We start from the raw sequence: 27,552 nt of genomic DNA, 5'->3' as shown, positions 1-27,552 counted from the left end.
TCCAGGCAAAAGCCTAGTTCTTTTATTGCATGCTTCTATATGAACTTTTTAAGTGATGCAGAATGTGAAAGAAACACAGATTTTATACGCCCAAGTTCTGCCAAAAATTACTGGTAAAAAGAAGTTATAACGGGCAATGGTAGCAAAACTCTAAAACTGACGCTGGAAAACCTTTACGTAGTAGTCCCAGACACTAGCCCGCAGCCGCTTTATTACACTTCGTTAGTTGATTCATGCTAGGTACACCGAAGCAGTGCAGGCTTTTTTTTTTTTTCAATGTCAAAGTTTAATTTCGAAACCCCTTCCATTCGTAGACTGCGTGGGTCTTCACTGCTGCACATGGTTGCCGCGCAGCGTAAACCTCACTCGCTCACCGCGTCGGGGGAAGCGGCGTTGGCGGCGCGCGCCGAGCGGCGGCGCTGGGGCCTCGGCGTCGTGGGCAACCGCGCGAGGGCGTGTTCCGAGAGAGGCGCTGGCGCCTCGCGCGGCGGAGCGGGGATCGGCGCGCGTCTCGCACGGGGGGGCGGCCGCGAAGACTGCGAAGCCGCCCGATCTGTCCTTCGAACGACCCCGAACCAGTGGGAGCACGACGGCGACCGGGGAGATGTCGCCGGTGGCGACGGCCGTGCCCTGCTAGAGCGAGGAGGATGAGCGGCGGCCGCTTCGACTTCGACGATGGCGGCACCTACTGCGGCGGCTGGGAGGACGGCAAGGCGCACGGTCACGGCGTCTGCACGGGCCCCAAGGGCCAGGGCGAGTACTGCGGCTCATGGCACTACGGCTTCGAGGTGTCCGGCGTCTACACGTGGCCCTCAGGCAGTGGCTACGAGGGTCAGTGGCAAAACGGCAAGCGCCACGGCTTGGGCGTCGAAACGCGCGGCCGCTGGCGCTACCGCGGCGAGTGGACGCAGGGCTTCAAGGGCCGCTACGGCGTGCGCCAGTCGCTCATCTCCGGCGCCAAGTACGAGGGCACCTGGGCCAACGGCCTCCAGGACGGCTACGGGTCCGAGACGTACGCCGACGGAGGTCAGTCCGCCCCGACCTTGGGCGCCACCGTCAACTATTCTCGCGCTAACTCCGGTGGCCTTACCTGGCGTCGCGGCCTGTAACCATGGTGACCGAGACGCCCTGCTGGCCACATCCCTGGCCTCTCGGTCTCCCTGGCTTTAGGGCCATACAGTACACAACGTGCACTGAGGGCAGAGCCCGCGAGTCGGCCTCTGGCTATTTATAATGCACACATACACGCCCAATAGAGGCCGTGCTCTTTGGCAGAGTGTTTCTTCCACCCATACCCAATCGAGATAAGTTTCTATGCTGCCGTGACCACGAGTGAGGCCCAGAATTTACCTTAGTGTTTTCTCGACGTTGCCTGAATAGTAACACGACACAGAACATGAGTGGCCAATTTCAGTGAATTAGTGCCACCAGATATACCTCAATTTGACCAATGCTGTGCTGTGTGCTTGTGTTTGGGTGTGTTTCCGTGCATGCGTATTCCTCAGCATGATGAAACAAACGGTTGACGACAGCATGCTACAGCGCTCTGAAAGATTTGACGGTTATTTCGAGTGTCGTGAACGGAAACGCAAAGTTAGTGTGTTTCGAATTGCATGAAATCTAAATGTAATGGTCTGGTTTCACTCAGATTAACTCGACATCACTTGGAAACAGACCAGCCAGAATGGATTTGTGAAGCGTTTTGCTTACCGTAAAAATAGCGCTAGGCATGTTTGTTTTTTTCGTGCTTGAAAAATGAAAGCTGGAATGGTCACTCAAAAGCAGGATGTGTTCGCTGTATTTTTGCATCGGAATTGCATATAAACTCATTAGAGAGCTGATTAATACGTGATAACCGCGAAGGTGTCTGCACGTGGTGGTAGTGAATATTATTCAATATCTTGTGACTTACGGCGTTCTATGCTCATAAACACGTGTAACTTTCATAATCTTGAACGATTTCCTTTTATTGGTGTCGTACGGACACGCAGGCTTCTTATTTTCATCCCTTGAAATGCATCAGCGCGCTTCAAAAGAAGAATGACCATGCGTAGCGTGACAACACGAAATTAGTGGCGTACACGACATTAAGGTAGACCGTGCGACGTTGCGGTTGCCACTGTGGTCCGCGCCAGTGGCAATTCGCCCGACCCTCGCTGCTTACTGCTCAGAGGAAGAACGATGAGACGAGAAGGCCTAATTATAACATTGCGTGACTGAACGAGAAATGTAATAAGCCCACAGTTGCAGTTCCATAGTCACGCTCGTTACGAGTGACGTGTTCCGAATGCCCAGTCAACTCGAATGCGCCGGTATGAGAAAAAGTGAGCGTGCAATATACGGTGACACAAGGAGAACTGCGGCAAACGGCGTAACACCATAAAGTGGGAGGCAAAGATTGAATTAAACTTGCTTTCTTTATAACGGCTGTCACGTCTCGTGAAGCTGCAAGGCAACAAGGCGAATTTTTTTTTCTCGATGGTGTAGATTGCAGGGAAGATCGTTTGACCTGCACTTGGAAAAATCCGAGTGTGTTGGCCGGAGAAAACGGGTCGAACCGCGCCCCCAGACACGAAGCAACGTTCACCGAGCGCGCCCCGGCTCGGCTCGAACAATCAAGTAAAAAGCTTCACTCCGCTTCCTTTACCGTCGCGTGTATACCGAGCTACGCTATTTACAGTGCCGCAACGTCGGCACAAAGAAAGTCGGCGCGTTCGAAGCAGCCAAAAGAAAGCTTCGTTCCGCGTGACGTGTACCGCGCATGCGACGTGGGGTGGCTTGTTATGTGGAGTTCACGTCAAATTTCCTTTTTTTTTTTCTCATGTACGCCCTACTGGCGCATAGTGATTGCATATTGACGCAGCTCAGCGGGCCAGCATTCTGTGGGATCGTTGTCTTGTGGATGTGTGCAGATTTTCCGGACCAGCGGCAACGTTTATCTTGATGACAGTGTTGCGCAGTCTTCTCGAGGTTTATTTGCACCAGCAAACATCGCGTGGTATTCATCTTATTGTGAAGACAGCATAGGTATAGCGAAACGGCGAATAACGAGCCACAAAGAAGAGGGCACTAGCTTCGACCTCTGTCCTTTTGGCTTGTCGTTCGTTATTCGTAAGTACTTGACAAAATACGTTACGTACAGCAAGATTCCCGCTGTTCCTTTCGACGTTTTCGAAACGCTTCCTGCTCTGAATAGACTCCTCGGTTTACTACTGAAGTAATTACATACGACAACGTTAACAGTTTAGCAGTTAGGTTTTCAAGTTGAACAAAATGCGTGTTAAAACTCATTGCTTGAACCTTGCGTGAATGAACGCATAGGTTTATCATGCAGCGTATTGCGTCTGTATATTACTGATGCCAGACATGTAAGGCGTTCATTTTGCATTGAGATTAGGTCATCTGCACCTAGGCTTATCTACTTCAATCTCCGTCATTCTGCTTGGCAACAAAAAGAGCGCTAGGGAGAGTTTCTTAAACTGTGCCACAATTCCTAGCCTTGAAAAGCGCTGCGTTTCAGCTTTTGCTTACCGCTGAGAAGAGGGGGTATCAACGTCTCATTTGCTTTGTTATTGCACTGAATATCTTTCACCGTTAACCATCTCACCTAGAGTAGATAGAATGTCAGGTCTGTAGCGAATGCTAAACTCTTCAGATGGCCATTCAACTTTCTCTCCCGAGACGCAGCCTCGGGAGCTGCGTTACAGCGCCGATATTCGCTATCGACGTGCGCAGAAAGAGCTGTCGACAGACGAACGACGACAAACAAGGCCTCCCCTGCTTTTGACGGCACAACAATGGCTCGTCACTCGTGCCGCCACTGTGCATAAATATAAAAGGGTGCGTGCGTATCTAATGTACCTAACGTACTCGTAGCTTCTTCAGGCGAACTCAAGATAATTGCTATCGTAATGTTTGCAACTGATTTTAAGACGCCCGATTCCCGCAAGATGCTCAATATACGCAGCCGACACAAGGAGTGGTGTTGGAGACCATGTGCTTTTTTTTTTTGCTTCAGATTTTAGCTCTTTTTTTCAGTCTTCAAAACAATCTCACTACCGAGTTAATTTAAACAGAGATGGTCATCGCCTGCAAAAACAAACAAAAAATAACAAACAAGACAGTTCTTTAATAAACTTTCCATATTTACTCACTCCAGACTTATGGTACAAGTTTGTATTGGAACGCTCAAAATAACCGCAATAAACGTTCACTTGTATGCCTACACGTCGCAAAAAAAAAAAAAAGCAGAACAAGATAACTGCGTTGAAAGTGCGTTAAAAAAGCAGCAAAACAAAATGGCTCAACCAGGCTGGTATCAAAGCGTAGGCATTGAGCTGTACACTGAAAGGACGCAGAAATAGCAGTGTTTTTTTTTCTCGTTATCTATTCACTGTGTCATGAAAGTGAACATGCGCGCAGAAGCCGTACGATAGACTTGCGAGGCCAAAGACCACGAGTGAGAGCAAAGTATCAGCTTGGCTTAAAATAAACGAGGCCAATGTTCTACGTTTTGTTAATCGCAAGCAAACTGCCGCAGAGTTCGCTTCATTCAGAAGTGAAAACGACTCTTTTCATATCGCACGTTCGGTCTTTTCAGGGATCCCGAAATAGTCGTTCTTCAAATTGAGGCTGCAAAAAAGGGGTAACTCGGATCAAATCACATTGCATATGAATCTTAGCTCGCTAGATTGATTCTATCTCAGGTGATAAATCTCGGAAAACCAAGATTTACTACAAATTTGGGATTTCGAATACCCATTTAAACACCAAGAAGCCCAAGCTGCCGTCTTTGAATCGCAAGTAAGAAGAGAAGTTCAGAGTTAAATGAGCACGATATTAAGAAACTGATCGTCTCTGGATCATTTGATCACTATTCGCTTTATGTGGCAGTCATTGTCCCAGAAAGTTACCTAAAATAAAGCACTCCAGCTTTTGAGCGAGTGCAGTGGATTATCAGTTACCTGCAGAAGAAGGCTACGCATCAGTGTGAGCATCCACTGTGTGGAATAGATTGCGCATGTCCATGCTATTATAGTATTTGGAACGTTATAGTTATTGAGGTTTCTTAGAGCGTCAATATGTTTTCGACTCTTGCGCTCTAAGCGACCTCTGCAGATATGTGTAAGTCAGCAAACGAGAGAAAAAAGGGGGAGGTGAGCATTAAAAAAAATGGCAGCATATCCACGGAGTGAATGATGAAGAGTGGGGCGATGCATCCATCCGTCCATTCGTTCTATCTTCCGTCCGCCCATGCGTCCATCTGTGTGACAGTCCATGCGTCCATCCGCCCGTCCGTGCGTCCGCAAGTCCATCTGTGCGTTCGTACATGCCTCCACACCTGCGTCCGTCCATTCGTTTATCTGTCCATGCATCTGTCTGTGTGTCCGTTCGTGCCCCGCCGCAGTGGTTCACCGCGGCGGGGCACGAACGGCCATCGCGGCGGGGCACGAAACAGACACACAGGCTAAGGTACTCGGCTGCTGACCCGAAGGTCGTGGGTTCATACCCCGGCTGCGGTGGCTGCATTTCCGATGGAGGCGGAAATGTCGTAGGCCCGTGTGCTCAGATTTGGGTGCAGGTTAAAGAACCCCAGGTGGTCAAAATTTCCGGAGCCCTCCACTACGGCGTCTCTAATAATCATATGGCGGTTTTGGGACGTTAAGCCCCACAAATCAATCAATGTGTGTCCGTTAGTCCATCTAGTCAACACTCCAGGTACCACCATCTCGCATCACTTCATGATATATTCCCCATATAGAAACACCGCAATCCAGCGGATATTCTAAGGACTAAATGAGAGGTGGCACACGCACACTTTCTTACGGCTTGCACTTCGTGTCTTCCTCCAACCTTTGACCACCTCGAGTTCATGGTATATACTAGTTCACTGTATTCATGGCACTGCGGCCCAACGCTCGCTAAACCTTTCTAAAACCAAGGAGGTTGCGCCCAGCGAGTATAACGTAGCAACCCTTTCTTGTCAGATAGTGCTCAATGTACACTCCAATGGCTGCTAATGGGGAATGAGAGACAGGAGAATTCGGCTTTTAGTTAACGCGCACGCTGTCAATTTTTTATTGTTCAACAACGCACGGAAGAAATCTCCCACCGGCACCACTTTGCAGGTCAAAACGTAAGACAGGTTACACGCTACGACTACGACTACCACGAGGGACAAATGGGTGCCGCTTTAAGGAGCTTTGACCTTAAAACGGAAGGTTGTGACGCCGCGTGCTGCAAACCCACCGTCTTCGCAACCACTGGCATTGCGCTTGGACAATAGCTGTACTTACGCGTTGCCAAAAGAACGTCAGAGACCAGTAGAGGCACCAGAAATATAAAAAAAGTGTTTGAGTGCACACTTAATTTATATTCTCACCTGCAAGCCATGCCTCTCTCTCACCGGTGGCTCTCACCGGTGGCTAAGATTCACACCAAGTTTGTTCGGAAGAAGTGTAGGCCGGAAAAAGCCACACCGATGGCGGTGCAGAATTGGGATTACTACGCATGCGCCCTGAGATAGCTGTTGTTGCTGCTGGGTTCAACGCTGCATCAATTGATCAGACAGGTTCTTGAAGTTGCATGCTTCAGCACCTTCACCCAAAAACCAATGCAGTCTACCTCACGCTTTGCTGAGCACACGCTGTTTGTCGCAAAATGAATGCGGTGTCTGCCAGTGAAATTATGTACTGTAAGATAAACATTGCGAGCCATTCAGATTCACTTCGACGCCCTTTGATTCATCCTGCCAATGAAGAACGTCTGCGATGCCATACTTGCGTCTTTATTTCAAGCACAGCAGTTTGCACCTTATCTGATTGAATTCTGGCCTGTCATCTCTCTACCTATTGATTAGAGGCGCGAAGACGTCCAAATCTGTGACAATATACTGAAGCAAGATACACAAATAGATATCAGGACTGATTTCTTTTGACGCATAACACGTATGTGAAATGTACTGCTCCAAAGAATATGAGAAATCGTAGAATAGATGTTAGAAAATATGTCTTAGTCAGTATTTTTATAGCGTGATGATTCACCGGTTTGCAAAACCACCCCGAAAAAGCTTCATATTGTTGAAAATATTTTCCCGATGACTTCATCTTTTGTTGAGACAGAATTGAGTAACGTTACTTCCTTTAACTAAATTGTTTACACATAGTTTAAAATATTGATTTGATTAATTTGTAGGGTTTAACGTCCCAAAACCAATAGTTCAAAAGAAATATCACCTTTTAGCTTTATGTTTATTATGTTATGAAGAAGTAATAATTTTTTTTATCTAAACAGTAGGGGTATATATTCGCACGCACATGATTCTGACAATTTTTGCTGTATGATCAAATTGTGGATCGGGCAATAAATATACTGAAAAACACACCTAAAGTCTGAAAAAAAAAAGCTGAGCACAGCGAGTAAAAATTTCGCGTTGAAACCACGATATCAAGCTTAGGCATCCCATAGCGAGGAATGCAGGTTAATTTTAGCCACCTGAAGGTTTTTAGCGGGCATCAAGCAAACGAGTGGTATATGGTTTCCCCTCTGCCAAAATGCAGCCAACGAGAGTTAAGCCAACGACATCGTGCCGAGCAGCGCAGCACTTTAACCGATCAACCACCATGGCTTTAGCACATCGATGAATGAGGTAAAGTTCGAGACGTAATAAAAGAGAATGATATCGGATGCAGCTGTACAAGCAAGTGAGAAAGAGAAAGACACATCTTGAAATCTCCCAGCAAAAACACGCGCGCGCACACACACACACACACACACACACACACACACACACACACACACACACACACACACACACACACACACACACACACACACACACACACACTCACACTCACACTCACTCACTCACTCACTCTCTATCTCTCTATCTATCTCTCTATCTATCTCTCTATCCATCTCTCTATCTCTCTCTCTATCTCTCTCACACACACACACACACACACACACACACAGAGAGAGAGAGAGAGAGAGAGAGAGAGAAATAAAGCTTTTAGTAGTATCTTCCTGACACCGGAGCGAGTAAAACGACCAGAGGGAAGCACAAGAGTAGCGGGCAGCCCTTTGTCGGTGCCGTGTTAGTGCGCTCGATAGTTTATTTTTGTCGGAAAATGCTCATTCGCTCGATACTTCCACCTGAGTTTTTTTTTTTCACCCAAGCCTTTCGCCCAGCTGTTTTCTTTTCCTCTTTTGCGGCCTGAGTCAGGAAATTGGGGCATTGACTGAAACAGGAAATCATGGCCAGCGCACCGATTCGGAGGAGGCGGCCGTGAGAACGTGCGAGGCAGTTTTGGCATGTACTCTCCGTGGGATGCTGCCTCTGACAATGACAAACGAGCTAGAGCTCCCTCTCCCGTTCTGCTTCGAAAAAAAGGAAAGGGAAGAGGAATCGCTATCCCAGAACGCATCGTACGGCAAGGTACGTGAACGATTGCTCGATGATTGCATAGGTCCACGAGGACCTGTGTCAGAAGCCGAGAGGCCTGTCGCCAGCCTTATTTAGGCGTGTTCTGCCACCGAGAGACAAGAAGATTCCGGCTCAAAAGTAGAGCACGAAAAATGACCCCATTTCGCGTAGCGTCGTTCTCTCTTCGACGCTAATGCGGCGTCATTGCCGTCGCTTCGAGAGAGCCGGCGGTGATTTGTCAACGGGCTGCCTCTCGAGTACCACGGTCAGAACTCGTGTTCTTGACCTTGGCAAGGAAAGCGGAGAAAGTTAGGTGAGGCGCGCGCGACAGAGGCACGCAACGGAAATGAAGAACCGATCGGTCACGAAGCGGATGGAGATGACGGCAGGGATCGGCGCTTATACGCCTTGATTTTTACCTTCTGTGGCACTGTCACGCATTACGTTAGTGTGCCGTAAAAGACAAAATCGGTGATGTCTGGAGGTTTGCTGCAGGGTGTGTCGGACTTTGAGTAACACACGCTTTTTTGTACTCTACCTCCTAAAAGCCATTAAGGACATTTTCAAGGTTAGAACTCCCCTGCATGCGCAAGTATCGATGGTATACCAAGTTGGGGGTGGCTAATAAATATGAAACATGAAATTCTGTAGTTTTACGCGCCAATATCTACGCTGTGATTGCGAAGAGAGAACTCCGCATTAACATTAACCAACCGGGCTTTCTTAACGAACACTTAGATCTAATTACGTGGGTGTTCTTGTCATTTGTATTTGCCCCCGTGAAATTTAGGCTGACATGGCCGACATTCGAACCTGCCTTCTGCATACTTCAACTGCGAGCTTCTTCTGAAGCTCTTCAGACTCGGTGGCTATATCGCCGAACGACAATGCTGTCCTGAGGACTGGTGCGTTGGGCTTCTTCTTAATCTTACCTTTAGTGCGAAAAAGCACGCTTCGAAGGGTCGCCCTTTTTACAGTTTTGCCATCCCTCCTCTCTCTCTCTTTAAACCAATACTATTTCGTGCTCTAGACACAGTCCTCGTGTGTTATACGAATATGTGCTAATACGTGACTGTTCATTTATTGTTAAAAAAGATCACTGTCAAATATTTCAACCACGAATGCGTTGGTGTTTATCTAAACGAAATAATTAATTTCGCGTCTTGAACTTTAGCTCCGTCTTTTCTTCTGGTGAACTTTTATTTAAGTTGCACATTATTTATTGACATCAAACCTTCTATCTTTTGATCTTACCTAGATGTTTTTTTATTTGTGGCCAGCAGATTTGAGAGTTCATGTTTGTTGGTTCCCGGTAGCGCTGAAGACGGCGCAATCGTGTTGTTATGCGACAACACATTAAGCATTAGCCATTCACTTTAACGTATGTTAGTTCTTTGACGTACTTTAGCATCATTCAGCAAATATAGTTTCTACTGTTACTTGAAATAAAGATTCATGTTGGGCTGTATGAATTATCTTGGAGCCAATGCCATTTAAGTTATTAGAAAGTGGAAAGTAAAAGGTGCATGCTCGAAGTAACATATCTAAATACGACAAGGTGGTCGAAATTTCCAACGTTAAACCCAAACCCCAGGTGTCGTGAATTTCGAACGTTAAACCCAAAGGAGATTTATTTTGATTACAACTCCCTGACCTCTACAATACCCGCCTTCATATGAGGGCATAGTAAAGCGAAGGAAGCACTCGCTAAATATGTAAAAAAAGAACATCAGTACAACACAGTCATTCAATTCAGAGTGAATGAAAGCAGTCTCATTCTTTTAATTCTTTTGAGGCCTGCCGCGGTGGTCTAGTGGCTAAGGTATACTCGGCTGCTGACCCGCAGGCCACGGAATAGAATCCCGGCTGCGGTGGCCGCATTTCCGATGGAGGCGGAAATGTCGTAGGCCCGTGGGCTCAGATTTGGGTGCACGTTAATGAACCCCAGGTGGTCGAAATTTCCGGAGCCCTCCACTATGGCGTCTTTCATAATCACAGCGTAGTTTTGGGACGTTAAACTCCACAAATCAATCAATTAATCCCTTTGAGTCTCCCCCCACCCGCGCATTTTTCATTTTAACTCATTTGTTTCGTTTTGACGTACCGCGTTTTAACATTTGTTTCTTTGTAAAAATCAAATGAATTCAACAAACAGAGACGGCGAAAAAGTTGATCGCCCGAAAGCGTAACCCCCCATTTGTATGTTCTGACGTAACAAGTATGTTTGGTGGTCTCCGACATTATATGAAAATACTAACAAAGCAGACTCGCCTCGATATATTAACCTCTCTCTAAACACTATTCACGAGTAAAAATAAGGACTTGGCAATTTAAACTACCACTGGCTAGTTCCGCTCATTCATCTTTCTCAGTGAAGCCCAAATAAGCATGAAGCGGCGCGCAAAGAGAAAAAAAAAGATACTCCCTGATGCACTCTTTACACCGCTGAGGAAGAATTGGTTTGGCCCAGTTGATTTTTTAAAAACCGAAAGTTGTTATGAGATCACAGCAGGGGTCACGTACGGTGTCATAGCTGTGCGCCGCCACTGCCGCTGCCAAGGCCACGGCATACCAGTTTCCATAACAACTATCGTGTGATATAAGAGTAAAATAATAAGTAAATAAAACACCAAGGACACAGTGCAATTTGAACGTGTGTCTCCTGCGTGCCAGTATTCTACAATTGAGCCGCGCCGGTGCTTAGAACTCACTAGCTAAGTTGCCTTAGGCAGGCTTGGTGTCGGGAAAGGAATTGTGGTAATATGAGTAATAAACTGTTTTAGAACATCGAAGGAACAACCTGGGGTCATACATTGTGAATTACGTAACAAGTGGGTCGTCGAATGCTCCAACCGATTACAAAAGCTTGTTCTTGGTCAACTATTAAGTGTGGCGCATACCCAGTTCAGGCCTGATCCTTCATCGTCGTCAGCTGCTGCATGAAAAGTTGACACACAGTTTCTTACCATTGTGTAGCGCATACCATGCTTCTCTGAAGAATGACGAAGGATAGCATAGCCAATGCTGGTCTACTACCCAGAAATTATGATTATTTATGACTTAGTGGGTACCGAGCAAGCGTTCTTGTAGTATTTACCGAAAGATTGTTCAGAAAAGGTCTGAAAGGCCGCTCTTCGAACTTTCGCTGTGACTGTGCTGCGCGTTCCGCGTAGGCCTGGCGGATTTTTTCACCTTGCTCACTGGCATATTTTATGGGTGTGTCAGGCTGGTTATTTGATGTCTATTATATGTTTTTTTCTCTTTTCTGTCATATAAATATCACTTTTGAATTTTTTACATCAAAACTTCCATTCATGTCTTTAGTAAGTTTTTTTCTTGTCTAACACCCCTATTAGCGCGAGAAAATTGAACGTATCACTCTTTGTGATTCAATGTGATTGCGGCTGATGTGTAGCAATAACTTAAAAACTGAAACCTCTCTATGTTTCTGAGTTTTATTATTGTCACTGAACTTCTTTTTAGTTCGTGTTGTTTGATTGCGGCCTAACTACAAGTTCTAAATTTGGGCCTTTTCAGCACAGGTGTTCCACAGGAAGTTTTTCATTTATTTTCTTTGTACTTTTCGATTTGAGAGATCACCGTCTTTCATTTAAAAATCGTTTTTATAAGTTTTGTATACCACCGTTGACCTCGTTTGTATAGGGAAAAAAAACTGATAGTGTAGAACAAATCACAAGAAGTAAAGCGAAAGCGTAACGTCACTACAAAAGCTTCGTACCTTGGCTGACCCTGGTTGACCCGCAGTGTCGTTTCAATAGCTGCAGCACAGGAGATTACAGTTTTGATTCTTGACGTATACGAGAGCACATATTATCAATCCAAAAAAGTACAAGCACAAAGCTAAATCGACAGATTGTACGTTTTTTACTTGTGTTTCTTTTTTGAGGCCTTGCAGCATTTCTGTCCCGGGAAAATTCTGGGCTGTTGCAGTTAGGACCGACCGAGAACATAGGGTCGTTATGATTTCCGCGTTTGCTTTCCAAGCGCCAACGATTATTGCTCTGTGTTAGCATTGAGGTTTGAGGGTAGCTCACGTTCGTGGAAAGCTGATACACGTCTTGTTTTTATAGTATACACTCACAACTAGGGAACGTTAAAGACGTTTGGGGACTTCCGGTTTTCGCTTGTCCACTTTTATCATAAAGAATTCTCTTTTATCTTTAAGACGTTAGGGTATCGATGATTTGGTTAGTTGGGATAGATTTTTCAGAACCTTTGTTGGCTTTAATAAAGTTTACAGAAAAAGCTAGACTTACGAGCCAGGAGCCATGTTGTGACATATCAGGCGCTGTGGGTTTTTCGACTGCCTCCTCTAAACTTTTACTCTTATTCATGAGAATTTTACAGATGAAGAGATAAGCTAAGGCGATAATACTAAAGCAGATCTTATCATGATTTACGGAAAGTAAGGAAGAAAGAAAGAAAACAAGAGAGAAGTCAGGACAAGTTAACCAGACTACGCGTGGCTACTCTACGCTGAGAGAATGGGAAAGAGGAGTATAAAAGTAAGAGAGACTGAAAAAATGAAGGAAAGAATAAAACAATCAGTCGATACCCTGACGCATACCAGTGGCACTATAGATAGTCGAAGGCGTTCACACAGACTTGCGAGAATGAGGGCCAAATATGTTCATGATTCGAATGTGCGCTGATGTGTAAGTGCAATTTCTAGAGTGTACATTTCCACCGTTTGAAGCTGCTGCATATGCAGCCATTTTCCGGACACCTTGACTACCTTTCATAACAACCGCCACGTGGGACGGTGAGCATCGGTGCAATTATTCGGGAAAACTACAGCAGGGTGTATAATGATCATATCTGTAACAGACTTATGATTGAAAATAAACATGGCGTGAAGCTCCCTGTCGCCCAGTTAAGGTAACACTAAAGAAGAAAATAATATTTCCAGTATTATTACTCTTTACTTTCACAATACAAATATCACCATGCTTGCCGCTGGCAAGTGCCTTGTAAGCGACGTAATTCCGAAAAAGAAAAATGCTGGTGGGTCACATTGGAGTCGCGGAACCAATCGTCGTCACATCATAAATTTTTACGACGATCTAGTAGGATATATAGGCAGTTCTTAATCGGTGAAAATGAAGTAGATTGTTCCTGCGATGATGATATAAATATGATACTAAGTTCTAGGAAGTTTATTTCCGTTCATGTCACGAAAATGCGCAAAAATGTACGCTGAAATCCGGGACGTCACGCGTGGTGATTTCTGCGCTAAGTTCAAAACGGAACCTTTGGCCTTGATTTTTTTAGTCCTGTAATGAAAATATGATTGCGAAATGAGTGACATTATAGAATTTTTAGAGTATAATTTACCAGTTTATAGTGATTCACAATTTAACTGTAGCGTGATTTCAAGTTGCAGTTGGCAACTTTAGCCAATAGCCCCTCGACGCATTAGTCATGCTTTTGGGTCTGTGTTTCGAGCAGAAATACAATAACAAAGAAGTGTGGCTGCACATATGAAATTGCAGCACCAACGCCTTAGCAGTTAATCGCGCCTCGCAGACAGGCGCGTGAAATAGTGAACGTCAAAGCGGGGTTATATAGCACTACGTAGTCCGTTGCGTACGTGGTATATACTCCTAGGGTGACGACATGACGTCTTTATCGCGTCCCATTTATTCTACTGCTCCTACTTAAATTATCGTCACTGCAACGGAAAGACCGTGTGGGCGACTCTCTTGCATGATGCGCTAACTATAAGGGTTGACATCAGTTGTTCTGTGCACGTGGCTGCATGCCACGCGATTACTGATATTGCATCGGTGGCGCAATATCATATCTGCAACGAGACTAATTGTTTCCTCCACTCAACTCTCCGCCGCATGACATCCCCAAGAGTGTGAAAACGGGGTGGGGTGGCGCTGTGACCAGATGTTATTCCCGCTCCTTATCTCGCAATCTCACTTGGCCCAGACCACAGCGAGCACGCGTTGCGCAAAACCCGTGGAACACGCCGAAGGCGCGCAAGCCCCTCTCGCTTCTTTGTTTTTGTCTATTTGCTATTTGTGACTTTTCTTCTTTCTTCCTTATCTTTCAGACTTGTAGCATCCACACACGGAATCAACCGTACCACCGACAAATGTAGTGTACGAAGAGGCTGTCCCTACTAAAATTTCGCACGTTCGTTTCGTCAACCACTAAGTCTTCAGAGTGGCGCACTTAACACCATTGACGTATCAGTCAGCCAAGAACATTATTAAAAGGTTCTGAGGAGTTTAAGCGACCAGGGTGTCCACAACGGACATCCTACCAGCTGCTAGGGGCGGGAACGTGGTGGTGTTCAGCCAGTTCTTGGGCCCTCTGGACTGCCTTTAGGTGGTGCTGAGTGCCTCTTCCCAGTCGGACACTTTGTGAGAGGTCCCTGAGGTAACGCGGGACATTGCCAGAGCATGTTTGCAAGGAAGCAGTACACTTCTGTGCATTCTGGGCATTGTGAATTTATGTCCGAGTCGTCACTGCTGAGTCAGCCCCGTGATGGGTATGATCTCGTTTGTACCGCCAGTTCTCACCCTCGTTTAGGTCAAGCTAATATGCGTTCAAGATGAGATTTCAACATGGCGCACGTATCTTTAAATTGCGTAAAAATATTTGTAATTTAAAGTGCTTGACTAAGGGCAGTATTTACTGTCACTTTACTCAGTGGCGAGGCTTAAGAGACTTTCAATGATCTTCCACTCTTTCTCTCCCAAGCTGGGTCCACGCGCATAGTGGTTTAAAAGGGATCATGACACGGCCACCCAATAATTGACGGTTTTGGCGAAAAACGAAAGTAGAGTGTAAAATATACTTGTACACGTGTGAAAACTGGACTGTAAAATATTACTCCTGTCCACAATAAGCCGTAGAAGTCATCGGCTGTAAACTCCGCCCACCACCGCTGACCGCGCCCCGCCGTGGTGGTCTAGTGGCTAAGGTACTCGGCTGCTGACCCGCAGGTCACGGGATCGAATCCCGACTGCGGCGGCTGCATTTCCGATGGAGGCGGAAATATCGTATGCCCGTGTGCTCAGATTTGGGTGCACGTTAAAGAACCCCAGGTCGTCGAAATTTCGGGAGCCCTCCACTACGGCGTCCCTCATAATCATATGATGGTTTTGGGACGTTAAACCCCGCATATAAATCAATCAACCACCGCTGACCGCCATTTTGCCATGGCGGGCGTGACGTCACACGCCGGAAGGAGGGGTGTTGTCGTCTGTTACCTAACACCCACCACAAACGGTCAGTGTGTTTACTGTGTTGCGAATGTTGCTTGCCGCGTGTGTCGGTGTGTTGTGGCGTGTTAACGGTAACATCGCCATGTCGTCGGCCCCATCATCACTTCACGATTGGGGCAGCATGTGAGTCATCGTGCAGCGGAAGTGGCGACGACGTCATGTACGCTGCGCATTTCGACTTCCGGCCCAATAACCACCAGTTCAAGCGACGACGAAAGCGTCGAAGACAGGGCGAACCCAAATTCCAATGACCTCGGTGTGTGGCAGACGTTGCAGACAGCCTTCCGCAATGATAAGCAGCTTTATTGCAAGCGTGCTAGGTTGACAAGTGAGCTTGAGATACGGGGTCTTTCGACGCTGCACTCTCAAGACAGTGTTACTTTGCTCAGTGTAATTGGTAAAATAAGTGGTCGTAACGATTCTACGCATAGGGACTGTTGCTTTTCCATCGGTTATTGCATGCGATATATGTAAACATTACCGCATTGAAAGGCATGTCACTGCGACGCTAGGGTTACTCATGATATAAATTTTGGTCGAATGTTTGCTCGAACTCCGTCGCGGTCTTTTACCGTAACCAAATGCTATCAAGTGTAACGCATGACCATGGCACGGCTTGCGAGGAGTTTCAATAAATATTTATTCATTGTGGCGAATGACATATGCGTTGCGCATTGAGAGGACACTTTTGGACCTGAGACAGATTGACAAAAATTATTTGCTGCAAGTACCAGCGCTGCATGGGTGACATGGTGGCATTGTTTTGCATTTGCTACAAGTCATTTAGTTCCAGTCCAAAGTTGAACAACACAGAAAAAAATGCCCCACGTCTCCAAAGGGAATCGTGAGGGAAGGCGAATTCATTTCTTGCGCCAAGAGAGGGTGGCGTTGCCGTCAGACATTCGCCTTCACCGACTTCTGCCATCGCCTTGAGAGGCGCCCAGGCAGCGAACGGTCATGAGTGAGGAGCGAGCGGGCGGTAGAGTATGGCGCCAGTGTTTTCGGCTCGGCGTTGGCGTTGCACAGCGGCGTCTCGAGCACACATTTCCAGATGTTTTTGAGAGGCCTCCAGCCAGCGAATGGTCGAAAGTGAGGCGCGAGCGGACGAGAGAGTGGTGCATAGGGAGGCGTGAGAGCGAACGGTGAGAGAAGGAGCGGCGATGCACTGCACCTACCCTCTCCTACACTCTCGCACCACATGCTCCGGTTGCTAAAGGCGAAGATAAGCGTGCGCGCCCGCAGCTGTTGATATGGGAGAGGGAGTGAGAGGGAAGAGATAATACCTGCCAGTGCGCGGACACCGCAGACAACGCCGGATGCCTGAAATAGCCCGACTAAGATATGCATTCGCATTTAAAAGCTCCATTGCAAGCGCTGCTGACCACGGAACACGATCATCCTCCGGTATGCAGACCGTATAGCCGCTCGCCCAGCGAGCAGCTCGTTACGTCACGGCTTCCGAGCGCACCAGTGAGCGGCCCGACTCTCAGGCCACTCAATCGTTCGATTCGATTGTAAATTAACAACACGACTAAATGCGGTAAACGTTTGCCAGCGTGTTTGTGAACGTGCGAGGATCAACCTACATAACACGAACTATGGTAGAAAATTGGGTGTCTGACACCTTCAAGCATGCTCCCCCATAAATGTCTGTTTATTTCGTTTAATTTTAGTAGAATTCTTCGGTTTGACTTCATAAAGAAAGGAATTCAGGTAAACGTTCTACACAAGCCTTATAGAATAAAGCAGAAAAGACAGGAAACTTCCCACGATTTCATCTAATAAATTTACAGAAAAGGAGTATAAAGTAGAGAAGGGAAATATGAGCAGTATGGAACAACTATAATTGTACCTGAATGTGTAAAACAGGCTTCATGCATAGATGGTGCGTTTGGCTTCCACCGATATTCGAGCTTGTGATTTACATACAGTAAGCAAACGAAATCGTTTCGTTATGTCTGTCAGCGAATACCTAGTTAAATTTCGAAGTGCGTGAAAGCGATGCTTTCAATCCATCGACCGGTCAATCAATGAATCAATCAATTATTCAGTCATTCAATAAATTAATCAATATTTTGCATAAATTTATGGTATTATTGTTTCATAAATACCAGGAATGAAGCTTGGTCGCAGAGAGGGCAATTCTTTTCGCAAAATGGGGTTCATTACGCAACACCGTTCAAAATAGCTACTGCATCACCGCTGACTAAATCAAATCCCCTTCGGCTAAATACAGAATGCAGTTGCATCATTTTGGGTGCAAGACCTAGAGTTGAGAGATGTGCCGTGGAAAGAAATATACGAAGTGCAAGGTACAGCAGCATGGGCAATAAAATGAGAAGCGTTCCTGTAAAACAGACTTGACTGTCGCCCTATACTTTGTGCATCAACTGGGCGCCGCGAAACCAATCGCATGTTTTATAGCCATTTAGCTTTCATAATATTGAATGTAGTCACGCGATTTGGATGGTGAAGAACCAAACAGGGAAGCCGGTAAAAGGTATCTTTTGAGCAAACTTGTGCCCGGCAGTAGGAGCATTGCGAGGTCGTAATAGTCGCAGTACCATTTCCGATGGAGGCGGAAATGTTGTAGGCCCGTGTACTCAGATTTGGGTGCACGTTAAAGAACCCCAGGTGGTCGAAATTTCCGGAGCCCTCCACTACGGCGTCTCTCATAATCATATAGTGGTTTTGGGACGTTAAACCCCACATATCAATCAATCAATAGTCGCAGTACAGTGATAGCGGTGACCACAGTACTCGACAATTTGATCGCGGTGGTGAAGCATGTCGTCTTTTATACATGCGCTATATAGCATTCAGATCATGGTTTGCTGGAATGAGGAAGCTACCCATATGAATGGAGACTGTCTCAAACGAGAGACCGCTGATTAAATAAACTTTTTTTCCTCCTCCCCGGCGGAGCGAGCAAAGCTTTCTCACCGTGTCTGCCTTGGTTCAGTCAGCGCTCTTGCCGGCGATAAAGTTGCGCCCGAGCCGCTCGCCCTGACAACGCTGCACGTGAATGCGAGTGCACTTGCAGGCGTCGGCCGGTCGCGTTATTTTTACCGGTCGAGACAGCGCGCAAGCTCGTGGGAGCTAGCCTCGCCGAACGGGCCTGTGTGTTGCACGGGCCGCCGCCGGGAGCAGCAGTTTCGCCGCGTGCACGACGGTGGGGGCACCGGCGACGAACACAGCGCCCGGCCTGGCTGCGTCACCTTGGACAGAGTCAAAAGTGCGGCGGTGAAAAGTGAAGATCCCTCGCGGGGGGCTGCACTCGGTGTGCCGACTACTTTATGGCGTCTGGACCACGTTTCCGCGGGTCGGGGAAATCGGGGTCCGAACCCGGCTCGTCAGCACTCTCGCTCCCCTCCCGCCGAGGGAGAGCAGTGGTCATGCGATGAGTAATGCCACGCGGCTGGCATTTCGCAATCAGCGTAGAACCTTTTCACGCCTGACTCATGAATGTACGAAGCTTCGCCGCCCTTATTTTAACCTCTACACCTGCTAGTGACTATAGGCACCACCGAGCAAATTGGCAACCGACAGCGCAATCATATAGCGCTGTGATCAGGATGTTTGTTCTGGCAAACTTAGACGTTATGGTATTCATATGTAAATAGTACCCTTCTATGCCGTTTCGTGAGCCATTCATGTTTGACAGTTACAGGTGTGGTCCAAATTTTGCTTGTTTATTTTCTTATAGGTTATTGATGACTGTAATTTATGCAATAACAGCAATACTGCTACGGTAGGGCTTTGGGAGTGAGAACAATCTAGGGAATATATGTTTGTAATTTAAAAGGCAGAATAATATTTTGACATTGATTTTTTCATTATTAAAGTATGGTGGTGAAATTAACGACACTAGTTTTCTCAGCACAATTTATCAGTTTAATGTAATTGCTTGTTTTGCTTTAGTGTTCCATTAATTAAGACACCTCGTTGATTGCTGCTACAATATTCATGCGCATCGCTATTATTCAACTCGGAGCACAACTAATGCACAGCGATGTTCCGAACTTCGTGGCATTCACTTTTTTACTGAACCACAATGCATGTTTCTCCCGAAACTCGTAAGACCGTATAATTAGTTTTGCCCCAAACAGCGTGGTACCTTTATTAGGGCCTCCTCATTAACCGAGCTGGCAGTGAATAAATGCGTCAGCATTGTGCACGTGTATGCCGCACATTGAAAACTAACTAGTTCAAACCACTACCCTGTTAAGCAACAATTTGCGATAGCAAACACCGATGATCGCTGTGATCGTTCTTTGTACAATCAGCGTTAACAGAGGTTACCAGAGTAACCGCACTGCTAACTACAACGTTGAACGTGGAACCATGCAGCTTTGTGCAACGCTTAAAAGGGCTCGCAACACTGGTCAGAGCGTGTGATTATGATTCTTTTCGCGATTTGAGTTCGATTATCTTTTTCAGTTGCGGTTACAATTTACCGTTAAACCAGGTATGCCGCACCACCTAGCAGAAGAAGCTTGGTGCTGTCGTGTCATTCCGCTTGCTGTACATAGTATATTGCTTTTATACGCACCATAATTACCGCTCATGATTAGAGCATGCATGTTCATTATCTATTCCCGCTCTGTTGTGTGCTGCTTGCCAGGTAAATAGAGCTGACGCTGGTAAGTGGTGCTGTCAACTATTGTGTACGAGTAATATGCCGAGTCGCAACGCGTGCGCCTGGAGTGCTCGGACGCGTTTCAAGCCGCAGCACTCAAACACGAACCATTGTCACGCTCACCTACCACCGATGGTAGAATGTGTTCTGTGGACGACTTTACAGCCACCGCAGTTGGAAAAAGTTTTATTATTAATATTTCATGGTGTTTTCCGCCTTACCATGCCGTGATTAGACACTTTGACCACTTCCGGTTGCCTTAGAGAAAACAGGTACCATAAAAATTGGTTAGACATGGACAATTTCGTCCATGCTGTCCTAGTGCGCAACACGTAGTGACCGTTCCTTGCCGACATTCAGCCTCAGCCTTCGAGTTTATTCAATTTTCACACTATTTTTTCTCTCTTTATCTCGATATTGATTGCATATGTAGTCTTGACGAATTTTTGGCGTCGTCATAATGCACGGGAATTATAAAAAAATACAGGTACCTCAATCTTTATGTTCGTAAACAAGAAACCTAAAGGTCGCTAGCGCTAAAATGCCCGAGAACAATCGAAACAAGCACTATTTTTGAGTCCTAGTCGAGTCACTTAGGTTCCAAGCCGCCTCAGCCTTCCACGGTTTAACATTTTTCTTCTTGTAAGACGTTAAACGGCTCGAGGTTAATAGAATCACAAGCACGCACCTACAACAGTCATCAGATTAGTGGTAGTTCGTTGTACATAGGTGACAGTATACGGCGTCATCATATGTGCATATGAACATCGTATGCGCTAGAGAGATGCCACATAATAAAACGCTAAAATTACTGAGACCAACCTTATCGTTCTAACTGAAATATACCTCAGCATTTTTTTTACAGTTGCAGCGGCGTAAGCAAGATGAGAATGACACTGTCTGTGCCCTTCATTTGAGATCTTTTAGAGAGAAAGTTACCGCCATATCCACAAAGTGAGTGATGTTAAAGCTGCTTGCTCGGTGGTGCACGGGATGTTTCTTGGCGAGACCATTTCTGTAGGAAGGCTTGTTAACGAGCCGGCAAATGATTTTTACGTCGAAGGCAGCGTTGTCGGGAACCGACAGCTGCAGCTTGTGTGCTCGTCAATTGCAAGTCCCACACATGGCGTACTTTTCATACCGGTCTGCAAAGGTGCAGTAAAGACACTGTCCGTCAGATGTTCAAATAGAAATGTCTGCCCATGCACTTGTATAATTATTCCCAAAGGAAATCACATCGAAATAGACAATTCTTTGACGTTTAATGAGCGTCGATTCAAGTGTCAGTAGAAAATAATGTCCAGATAACGCATCTGTAACTTAATGAGGTCTCTTGTTTACAGTCGGTCAACACATTTCTGCGCATTTATCTCTGTTGTTCTGCCTTCTTCTCTTTCTTTCTCTCTCTTTGTTTAAGCTTCCTTTCTCTTTACACAACTTTATTTCTCTCTCCCCCCCCCAGTCGCTCTCTCGCCTCCTGCCTTTTTCCTCTCTTTTTCTTCTTTTCTTTCTCGCTTGCTCCGTGTCTCTTCTAACAAATTCGTTCCCCTGTATTCCCCTTCTCCTCAACCTCCCTACCCTTTCCCAACTCATGGCCATACTAAGCTCTGCTACGCTCTGCTTGCGTGTGTGCATGTTCCAGAGAAACGCACAGCATAATATTTTTTTCCTCAACATCTCAATTAGGCTGTTCACTCAGCTAAGACATATATACGAGTGAACAGAAAGTCAGCCCGAATGGCGTTTGCGTTGTTAAGGTGCTTATACATCCTTACCGCCGTCGTAGTGTATGATTAAAAAGCGTTGTTCTTGGATCTATTCGCTCTATAGAGGTGATGCTGTTGTGTTCGTCGTTGGGCTGCGATACGAGCAGAGTGAACATATCATTTCTTTGCCAGTAGCGGATTCCTTTAATGTGTAACGGCTTTCATAAGTAAATACCATGAAAAAAAAGCTTCATAGGAAGTGGTTACGAAGCTGGCTTTCTAATAAGGGATAGGCGTTGTCGGATCTCACCTCAACGAGAATTTCTTTTTGCCAAGAATTCTTTTTTTTCTTTTTCCTATATCCCTTTTTCTTGCTCTGTCTTTACTCTCGTCTACTGAAGTTGTTTATCGCACGGGATAAATCATCGCATTTGTCTGTGAGCGAAGGAGAGGAAGAAGAGGGTGAGGGGAATGTGAGGTGGATCATAATTATATTTTTTTTTTCAAGGACAGACGTCAAACATCTGGCATAGCAGCTCTGCTGTACAAAATGAACTGTCCCTTCTACACAGGGTCGGTGTAGGCGTTCCTGTGCCTCCGGCGGGCGCTTTGAAGGGAAACCCAGGATGCAGCATGTATATAGTCACGCGCCTGTCCTAGTCCGTAGTCCGCCCTGTTCTTCATGATGCGCTGCGTGCGTGTGCGCGGTTGTTGAATGCCGCGGGACGTTCGGAAGAGTGACGCCGTTCCCCCTGTCGTTCCGTCGTGGACGTAACGCGTTACCGTCACAGTTTCACCGACTCCGAATGAAACGGGGGCGTTCCTCCGCTCCTCCCAAAAGGAACAAGTTCCTGGAACGTTGTTCTTTGGAACGATGCGTTTTGTACAACACTGAACCTTCGTCGAAAGCGTTCATCGATGTACGCGATTCACCCGATTGTGAAGTATAGCCATGTCACAAACCAATGGTGCAAGTGCCGATTTTCGTGTTAGTTTGGGTAGGCGTCGCTGAAAGCACCGCGCGACACATGCTCCCACGTTTGCGCTAAGCGTGCTGACGACTGTACGTGAGAGCTAGGAGCGTAACGTTGTAACTACACCAGTGCACCTGTTACGTGATTGCTGCAGTCGCGGTGAGCGTTTCTTCCGTCAAGTATGTATAATACGGGTTTCGTGTGACAGTAGCGTATGGTTGTTTTTGTGTACCTGTAACTTGATAAAGCACGAAAAGTGCATTATTTGTGAAAAAAAAGGAGATGCTTGAGTTGCACCTTACATGGCAGAATGCCAAAGAAGTCCGCTTCTGCAGCTTGTCTCATCGTCCTATTCTTGCGCATTCTCTTTTTCCTCCTTCAATGGCTGGCCGTGGCTAACATCAGCACAGACAGACATTTCGAGCAAGACAAAAAAAGTACGCCTTGTAAACCAATATCCTTTGTTATTTAATAGCTTCACACACATGAATAGGTAATCTACCTTGGTACCGACTGTCTCAACAGACGGGAAAAATGTTTAGGCTGCTTAAATACATATACGCATTGCACGAACAAACGAAGCACGAAGTCCACAAAATTATTTTACCGCCCTTCATTTCTCAGGAATGCGTCTGTTATATGACAAGGTGACCGACTTTTGTAAATACCTCTCATCAGCAATTCATCTGAAGCACTCTTACGCCTTGAACGGAGTAGTAGTGTAACGTGAACTTCGAGTAGCCACTTATTCCCCCATTCGCCTCCATATTATGTAGAAATTGAATGGTTCGAGGGCTGAGCAGTAGCTCAGTAGGCGGATGCAGAGCAATGAAAATCGTAATAAGGCAGTATCTATATACTCAGATGAATGTAAGACATCCAAGTCTGTGCAGCCTGAGAGTCCCATGCGATCGTTCCTGTTTCTCCAAAAATGTCTCTCAAAATTAGCAGCTAGAGAGGGAGAAAAAAAACACTCTTCTTCAACTGCGCATCCCCACGCCTGTCCCACAACAGCTTCATTTAGTCGCTTTCGTGTGCTGTAGGGTGACGTAGAGTTCAGTGAGGTGTTGCCAATTTTCCCGGCCTAGAGCCCACAGCGCACGGGTGAGATGACGTCAGAGTTGACCGAACCACTCAGCTGCAGGTCAGATCGACTTGAGGTTCGAGTGCGCTTATCCGTCGGTGTTCGGAAGGCTCGCTCTCGGCCTCGCGTCTCTTCGATCGGTAGCCCGCCGGGATCAGGCTTTGCTGCAGCGGTGATAACGCAGTAGCGAGAGCGATAGAAAAAAAAAAGGATGCGATGAAGAACGAAGTGAGCTCCCTGTGCGCTCATTTCGTTAATGACGCCCTGCAATGTGGGACCAGTTGGATTGCAGAGTAGAGAAGGGTTGAGGTGAGAGAGGGACTGGCTGCTGCGGTGCCTGCGCACCCATAGGTTCGGGTCGGGCATAGCGACAGGGCGGCTGGGCGACTCGTTTTGAGCGTCGCTGCGTGCCTCGCAATCGCGATAGCGGCGCAAGCGCCGGACCGGCGATATTTTGCGCGGTTCCGCTGCTAGACGGAGATCGGATTCGTAAAAGAGCTCATTTATGGACAATGAAACCCGAGAGACGCAGAGGAGTGGGAGGGGCTACGAAGAACAGCTGTTGTGAAAGAACTGGGCAGAGTCAAGCTGCTTGAGGGGGCATTTATTACCGTCGCGGAGGATTGTTAACCCGCAGTGTGTACCGAGGACGGGCAGACGCAGCCACGTGAGAGATAATAACCACCTCATCTTTTATGTCACTGATAGTAAAAGAGAGTAAAAGTATGTTTAGTTGCGACTTGGTTTCAGGTAGTAGAGTAGGTCGATGCAAATGAACGCATATATAGAGGGCAGGTGGGAAACTCAAAGGTCCTTTTATAAATAAGCTATGCACTGCAAAGTAATATCTACAAGTGTTTGACGTTGACTAGGTGGACAGTAGTCAACGTCAAAAGCGCTATGCTTCAGAACTTTTTGGGACACCCCCCCCCCTTTCTAAATGCGTTTTGTTGTACAATATCACACCACAAAAAGTCTTCGATAGGCTGCATGATAACGTCGGCAATTGTTGAAATCTCCCTCAAGAAATGTGCTTGATTTGAAAGGTTATGGTGATGGAATTAAAGACGGGCTTCCTGGTTACCAAAGGAGGGTGCATATTCACTAGCATGACCCTTACGCAAAAGGCCTTTCTTCAACTTTTCTTTACTCAATCGTGATGACCTTTTTGTTTCTTTTTCGTTCCTGATAGTAATTGTGATTTTCGAGCCAAACATGTTTTCCGCTTTCGTGGCGCAGATACCGCTGTTGTGATATAAAAACTAAGCCATCACGGCGGTGGAGCTTTAGAACAACAGGTGCGTTATTTTCAAGCACATTAATGCATAAAATTTCATATTTGTAAAAGGTCAGTTATGTAAAGAAGTCGGGGTTTGAACAAGAAAAGAAAAAATAAGTGCGAAAACAAAGCAACCCAAGAGTCCTCTTACATAAAGCATTTGTTAGCTGAAACCCTGCGCCACGGGATTACCTTGAAGTAGCCGTTTCGTAACGAAGGCATGTCGCATGTTCAGGCAGACACAGACGACTGTGGGAGATGATGACCGGCACGTTCATTATGAAAGAGATGAGCTTGCTTTTCTTCGGCTCTGTATCAGTACTTTGCTGCACAACAGGCTTCCGTGAAAGGTCACAATCAAGGAAGTGCAGCAGGATTGCTGAGAATTAGCTAGCTTCGGGGTACTAAGGAGATGTACGAGAAAATATATGGCGAGTATTATAAGCAAGATTATCGCAGCAAATGGCACAACTCAAATAGAAAACAGAAAACATTTTTGAGGGGGATGGTTAAACTCTTCGCGCAAGACTGACGCGGGATGTGTGTGAAAAAGTGAGGGAGAGCGAGAGATAGAGAAAGAGGCGTTGCTGAGGTTCATTTGTAAAATTTTAGAGGCTTAATTTTCTTCGGTATTTGTTGCTTTTACATCCCCATTTTCTGCTGCGTTTTCACCAAACACTGTGTATTGTCGGGTAAGATAAAGATGTTGATTTAAAAAAAAGAACAAGAACAAATGATGGGCGAGAGTCTGTACTCTTGAGAACCACACCATGCGCATATGTAAAAACTGCAATAGCTTGTACTCAACGTATGCCTTACAAAACTTCAATAATGTAGTACATATACAAAGCTCTGGATAAATAAATACTAGCGGTCTTCTGCACGATGCTGCGTGTAGACAGTACGTACACCGTACGGACGACTAGTGTAGTTTCGCCACAACTTTTCACCTCAACAACGCCTGAACAGCTGTGATTTGCCATTGGAGTAGCACGACACCTTCAATGTTCGACCATGGACGCGGCGGTACAAGAGTTACTGTGCCCGGCTGCTGATCCGAAATACTCGGGTTTGATCTCGGCTGCTGTCGTCGCATTTATATGGAGGTGAAATGCTAAAGCTCCTACGTATTTTGCGATGCCAGTCCATGCTAAAGAACCGCAGGTGATCGAAATTTCTGGAGCCCTCGGCGTGTCTTAGTCCTGTCGTGGTTTTGGCACGTAAAACGCCAAACGTTATTATGATGACTTTCTACTACCTATGGTTGCCTAATGGGCACTGAAAGTAACCCTTTATCTTACGCTGTCGACGTGACCAGGCAAAGGAAGAGGCGACCTTCCGCTAGAAAACCCTTAATGACCCTTCAGGTACCGCTAAGTACGTTGGGATGGTGCCCTTGAAAGTCAGTCACATCTAGCGCACTTTGACGCATGCAACTGTGGAACATTTTTAGAGGCTTACGAGTAGGGGGAGCCAGTGCAGCACTCGATCGTGCTATTGGACACAACTAAATAAAACAAGCAATAGTAACGCTAAACATATCGGCTCACGCTCCTGTAAGGCTGGATTCGGAAGCAAGCTGCGCCTCAGAAGTGGTAAAATCTGGCACGTAGCGAATGCGCTTCTCACCGGATCCGACGGGGGCACGGCTACTTTCGATTACCGCACTTAGCGGTGCCTCGTAAAACACCCGAACGGCGAGCGGCCGCAGCCGAGTGTCCGTGCGGGAACAGCCGAGTTGTCCGCACAGCGGTGCGCAGGATGTTCGGCTGGGCGGGCGTGCGCTGCACGCACGAGCGGAGCCCGGGCCTCACGAGGCGGCCGTGCGTGCTCGCCGCTCGTGACGAGGCGCGCCGCAACGTATAAATATTGATGCACGCTCGCTGGAAGGCTCCGCGATTATGGCCACGCCGGCCATATACTCCAGGCATGGCCGTGCGGCTACGCATGCGCTCGTATCTCCATGCACCGTTACGACGGCGCACTGGGACGTGGCACCTTCGGGCGATATACGCCCAGTGAACTGTGGCCTTCTCGTTACGTCTTTTTTGGCCTTCTCGCTAGGGAGCCACCTGTTATTCCCATTTGTCGGCCAGAACCGCTTCTTTTTTCCACATCTGCACCGCGGCTGACGGAAGAGATAAAACACCATTTGTTTGTGCTTCGGCTTCTTGGCGTTAACG

The 27,552-nt window shown here is 46.6% G+C and overlaps 1 protein-coding gene across 1 annotated transcript in view; it reads left to right on the top strand.

The window, feature by feature from the left end:
- The first annotated feature begins 514 nt into the window (after window positions 1–514).
- The window catches only part of jp (junctophilin), a 95,895-nt gene continuing 68,857 nt past the window's right edge, over window positions 515–27,552 (top strand). The window contains exon 1 of the mRNA XM_037427467.2: window positions 515–1,026. Coding sequence (XP_037283364.1) covers window positions 648–1,026 — 379 coding nt within the window. The 5' untranslated portion in view covers window positions 515–647. The remainder of the gene's footprint in view (window positions 1,027–27,552) is intronic.

This window comes from Rhipicephalus microplus, chromosome X, assembly GCF_043290135.1.
Source record: "Rhipicephalus microplus isolate Deutch F79 chromosome X, USDA_Rmic, whole genome shotgun sequence".
NCBI lineage: Eukaryota > Metazoa > Arthropoda > Arachnida > Ixodida > Ixodidae > Rhipicephalus > Rhipicephalus microplus.
This window is presented reverse-complemented; position numbering and strand designations above follow the sequence as displayed.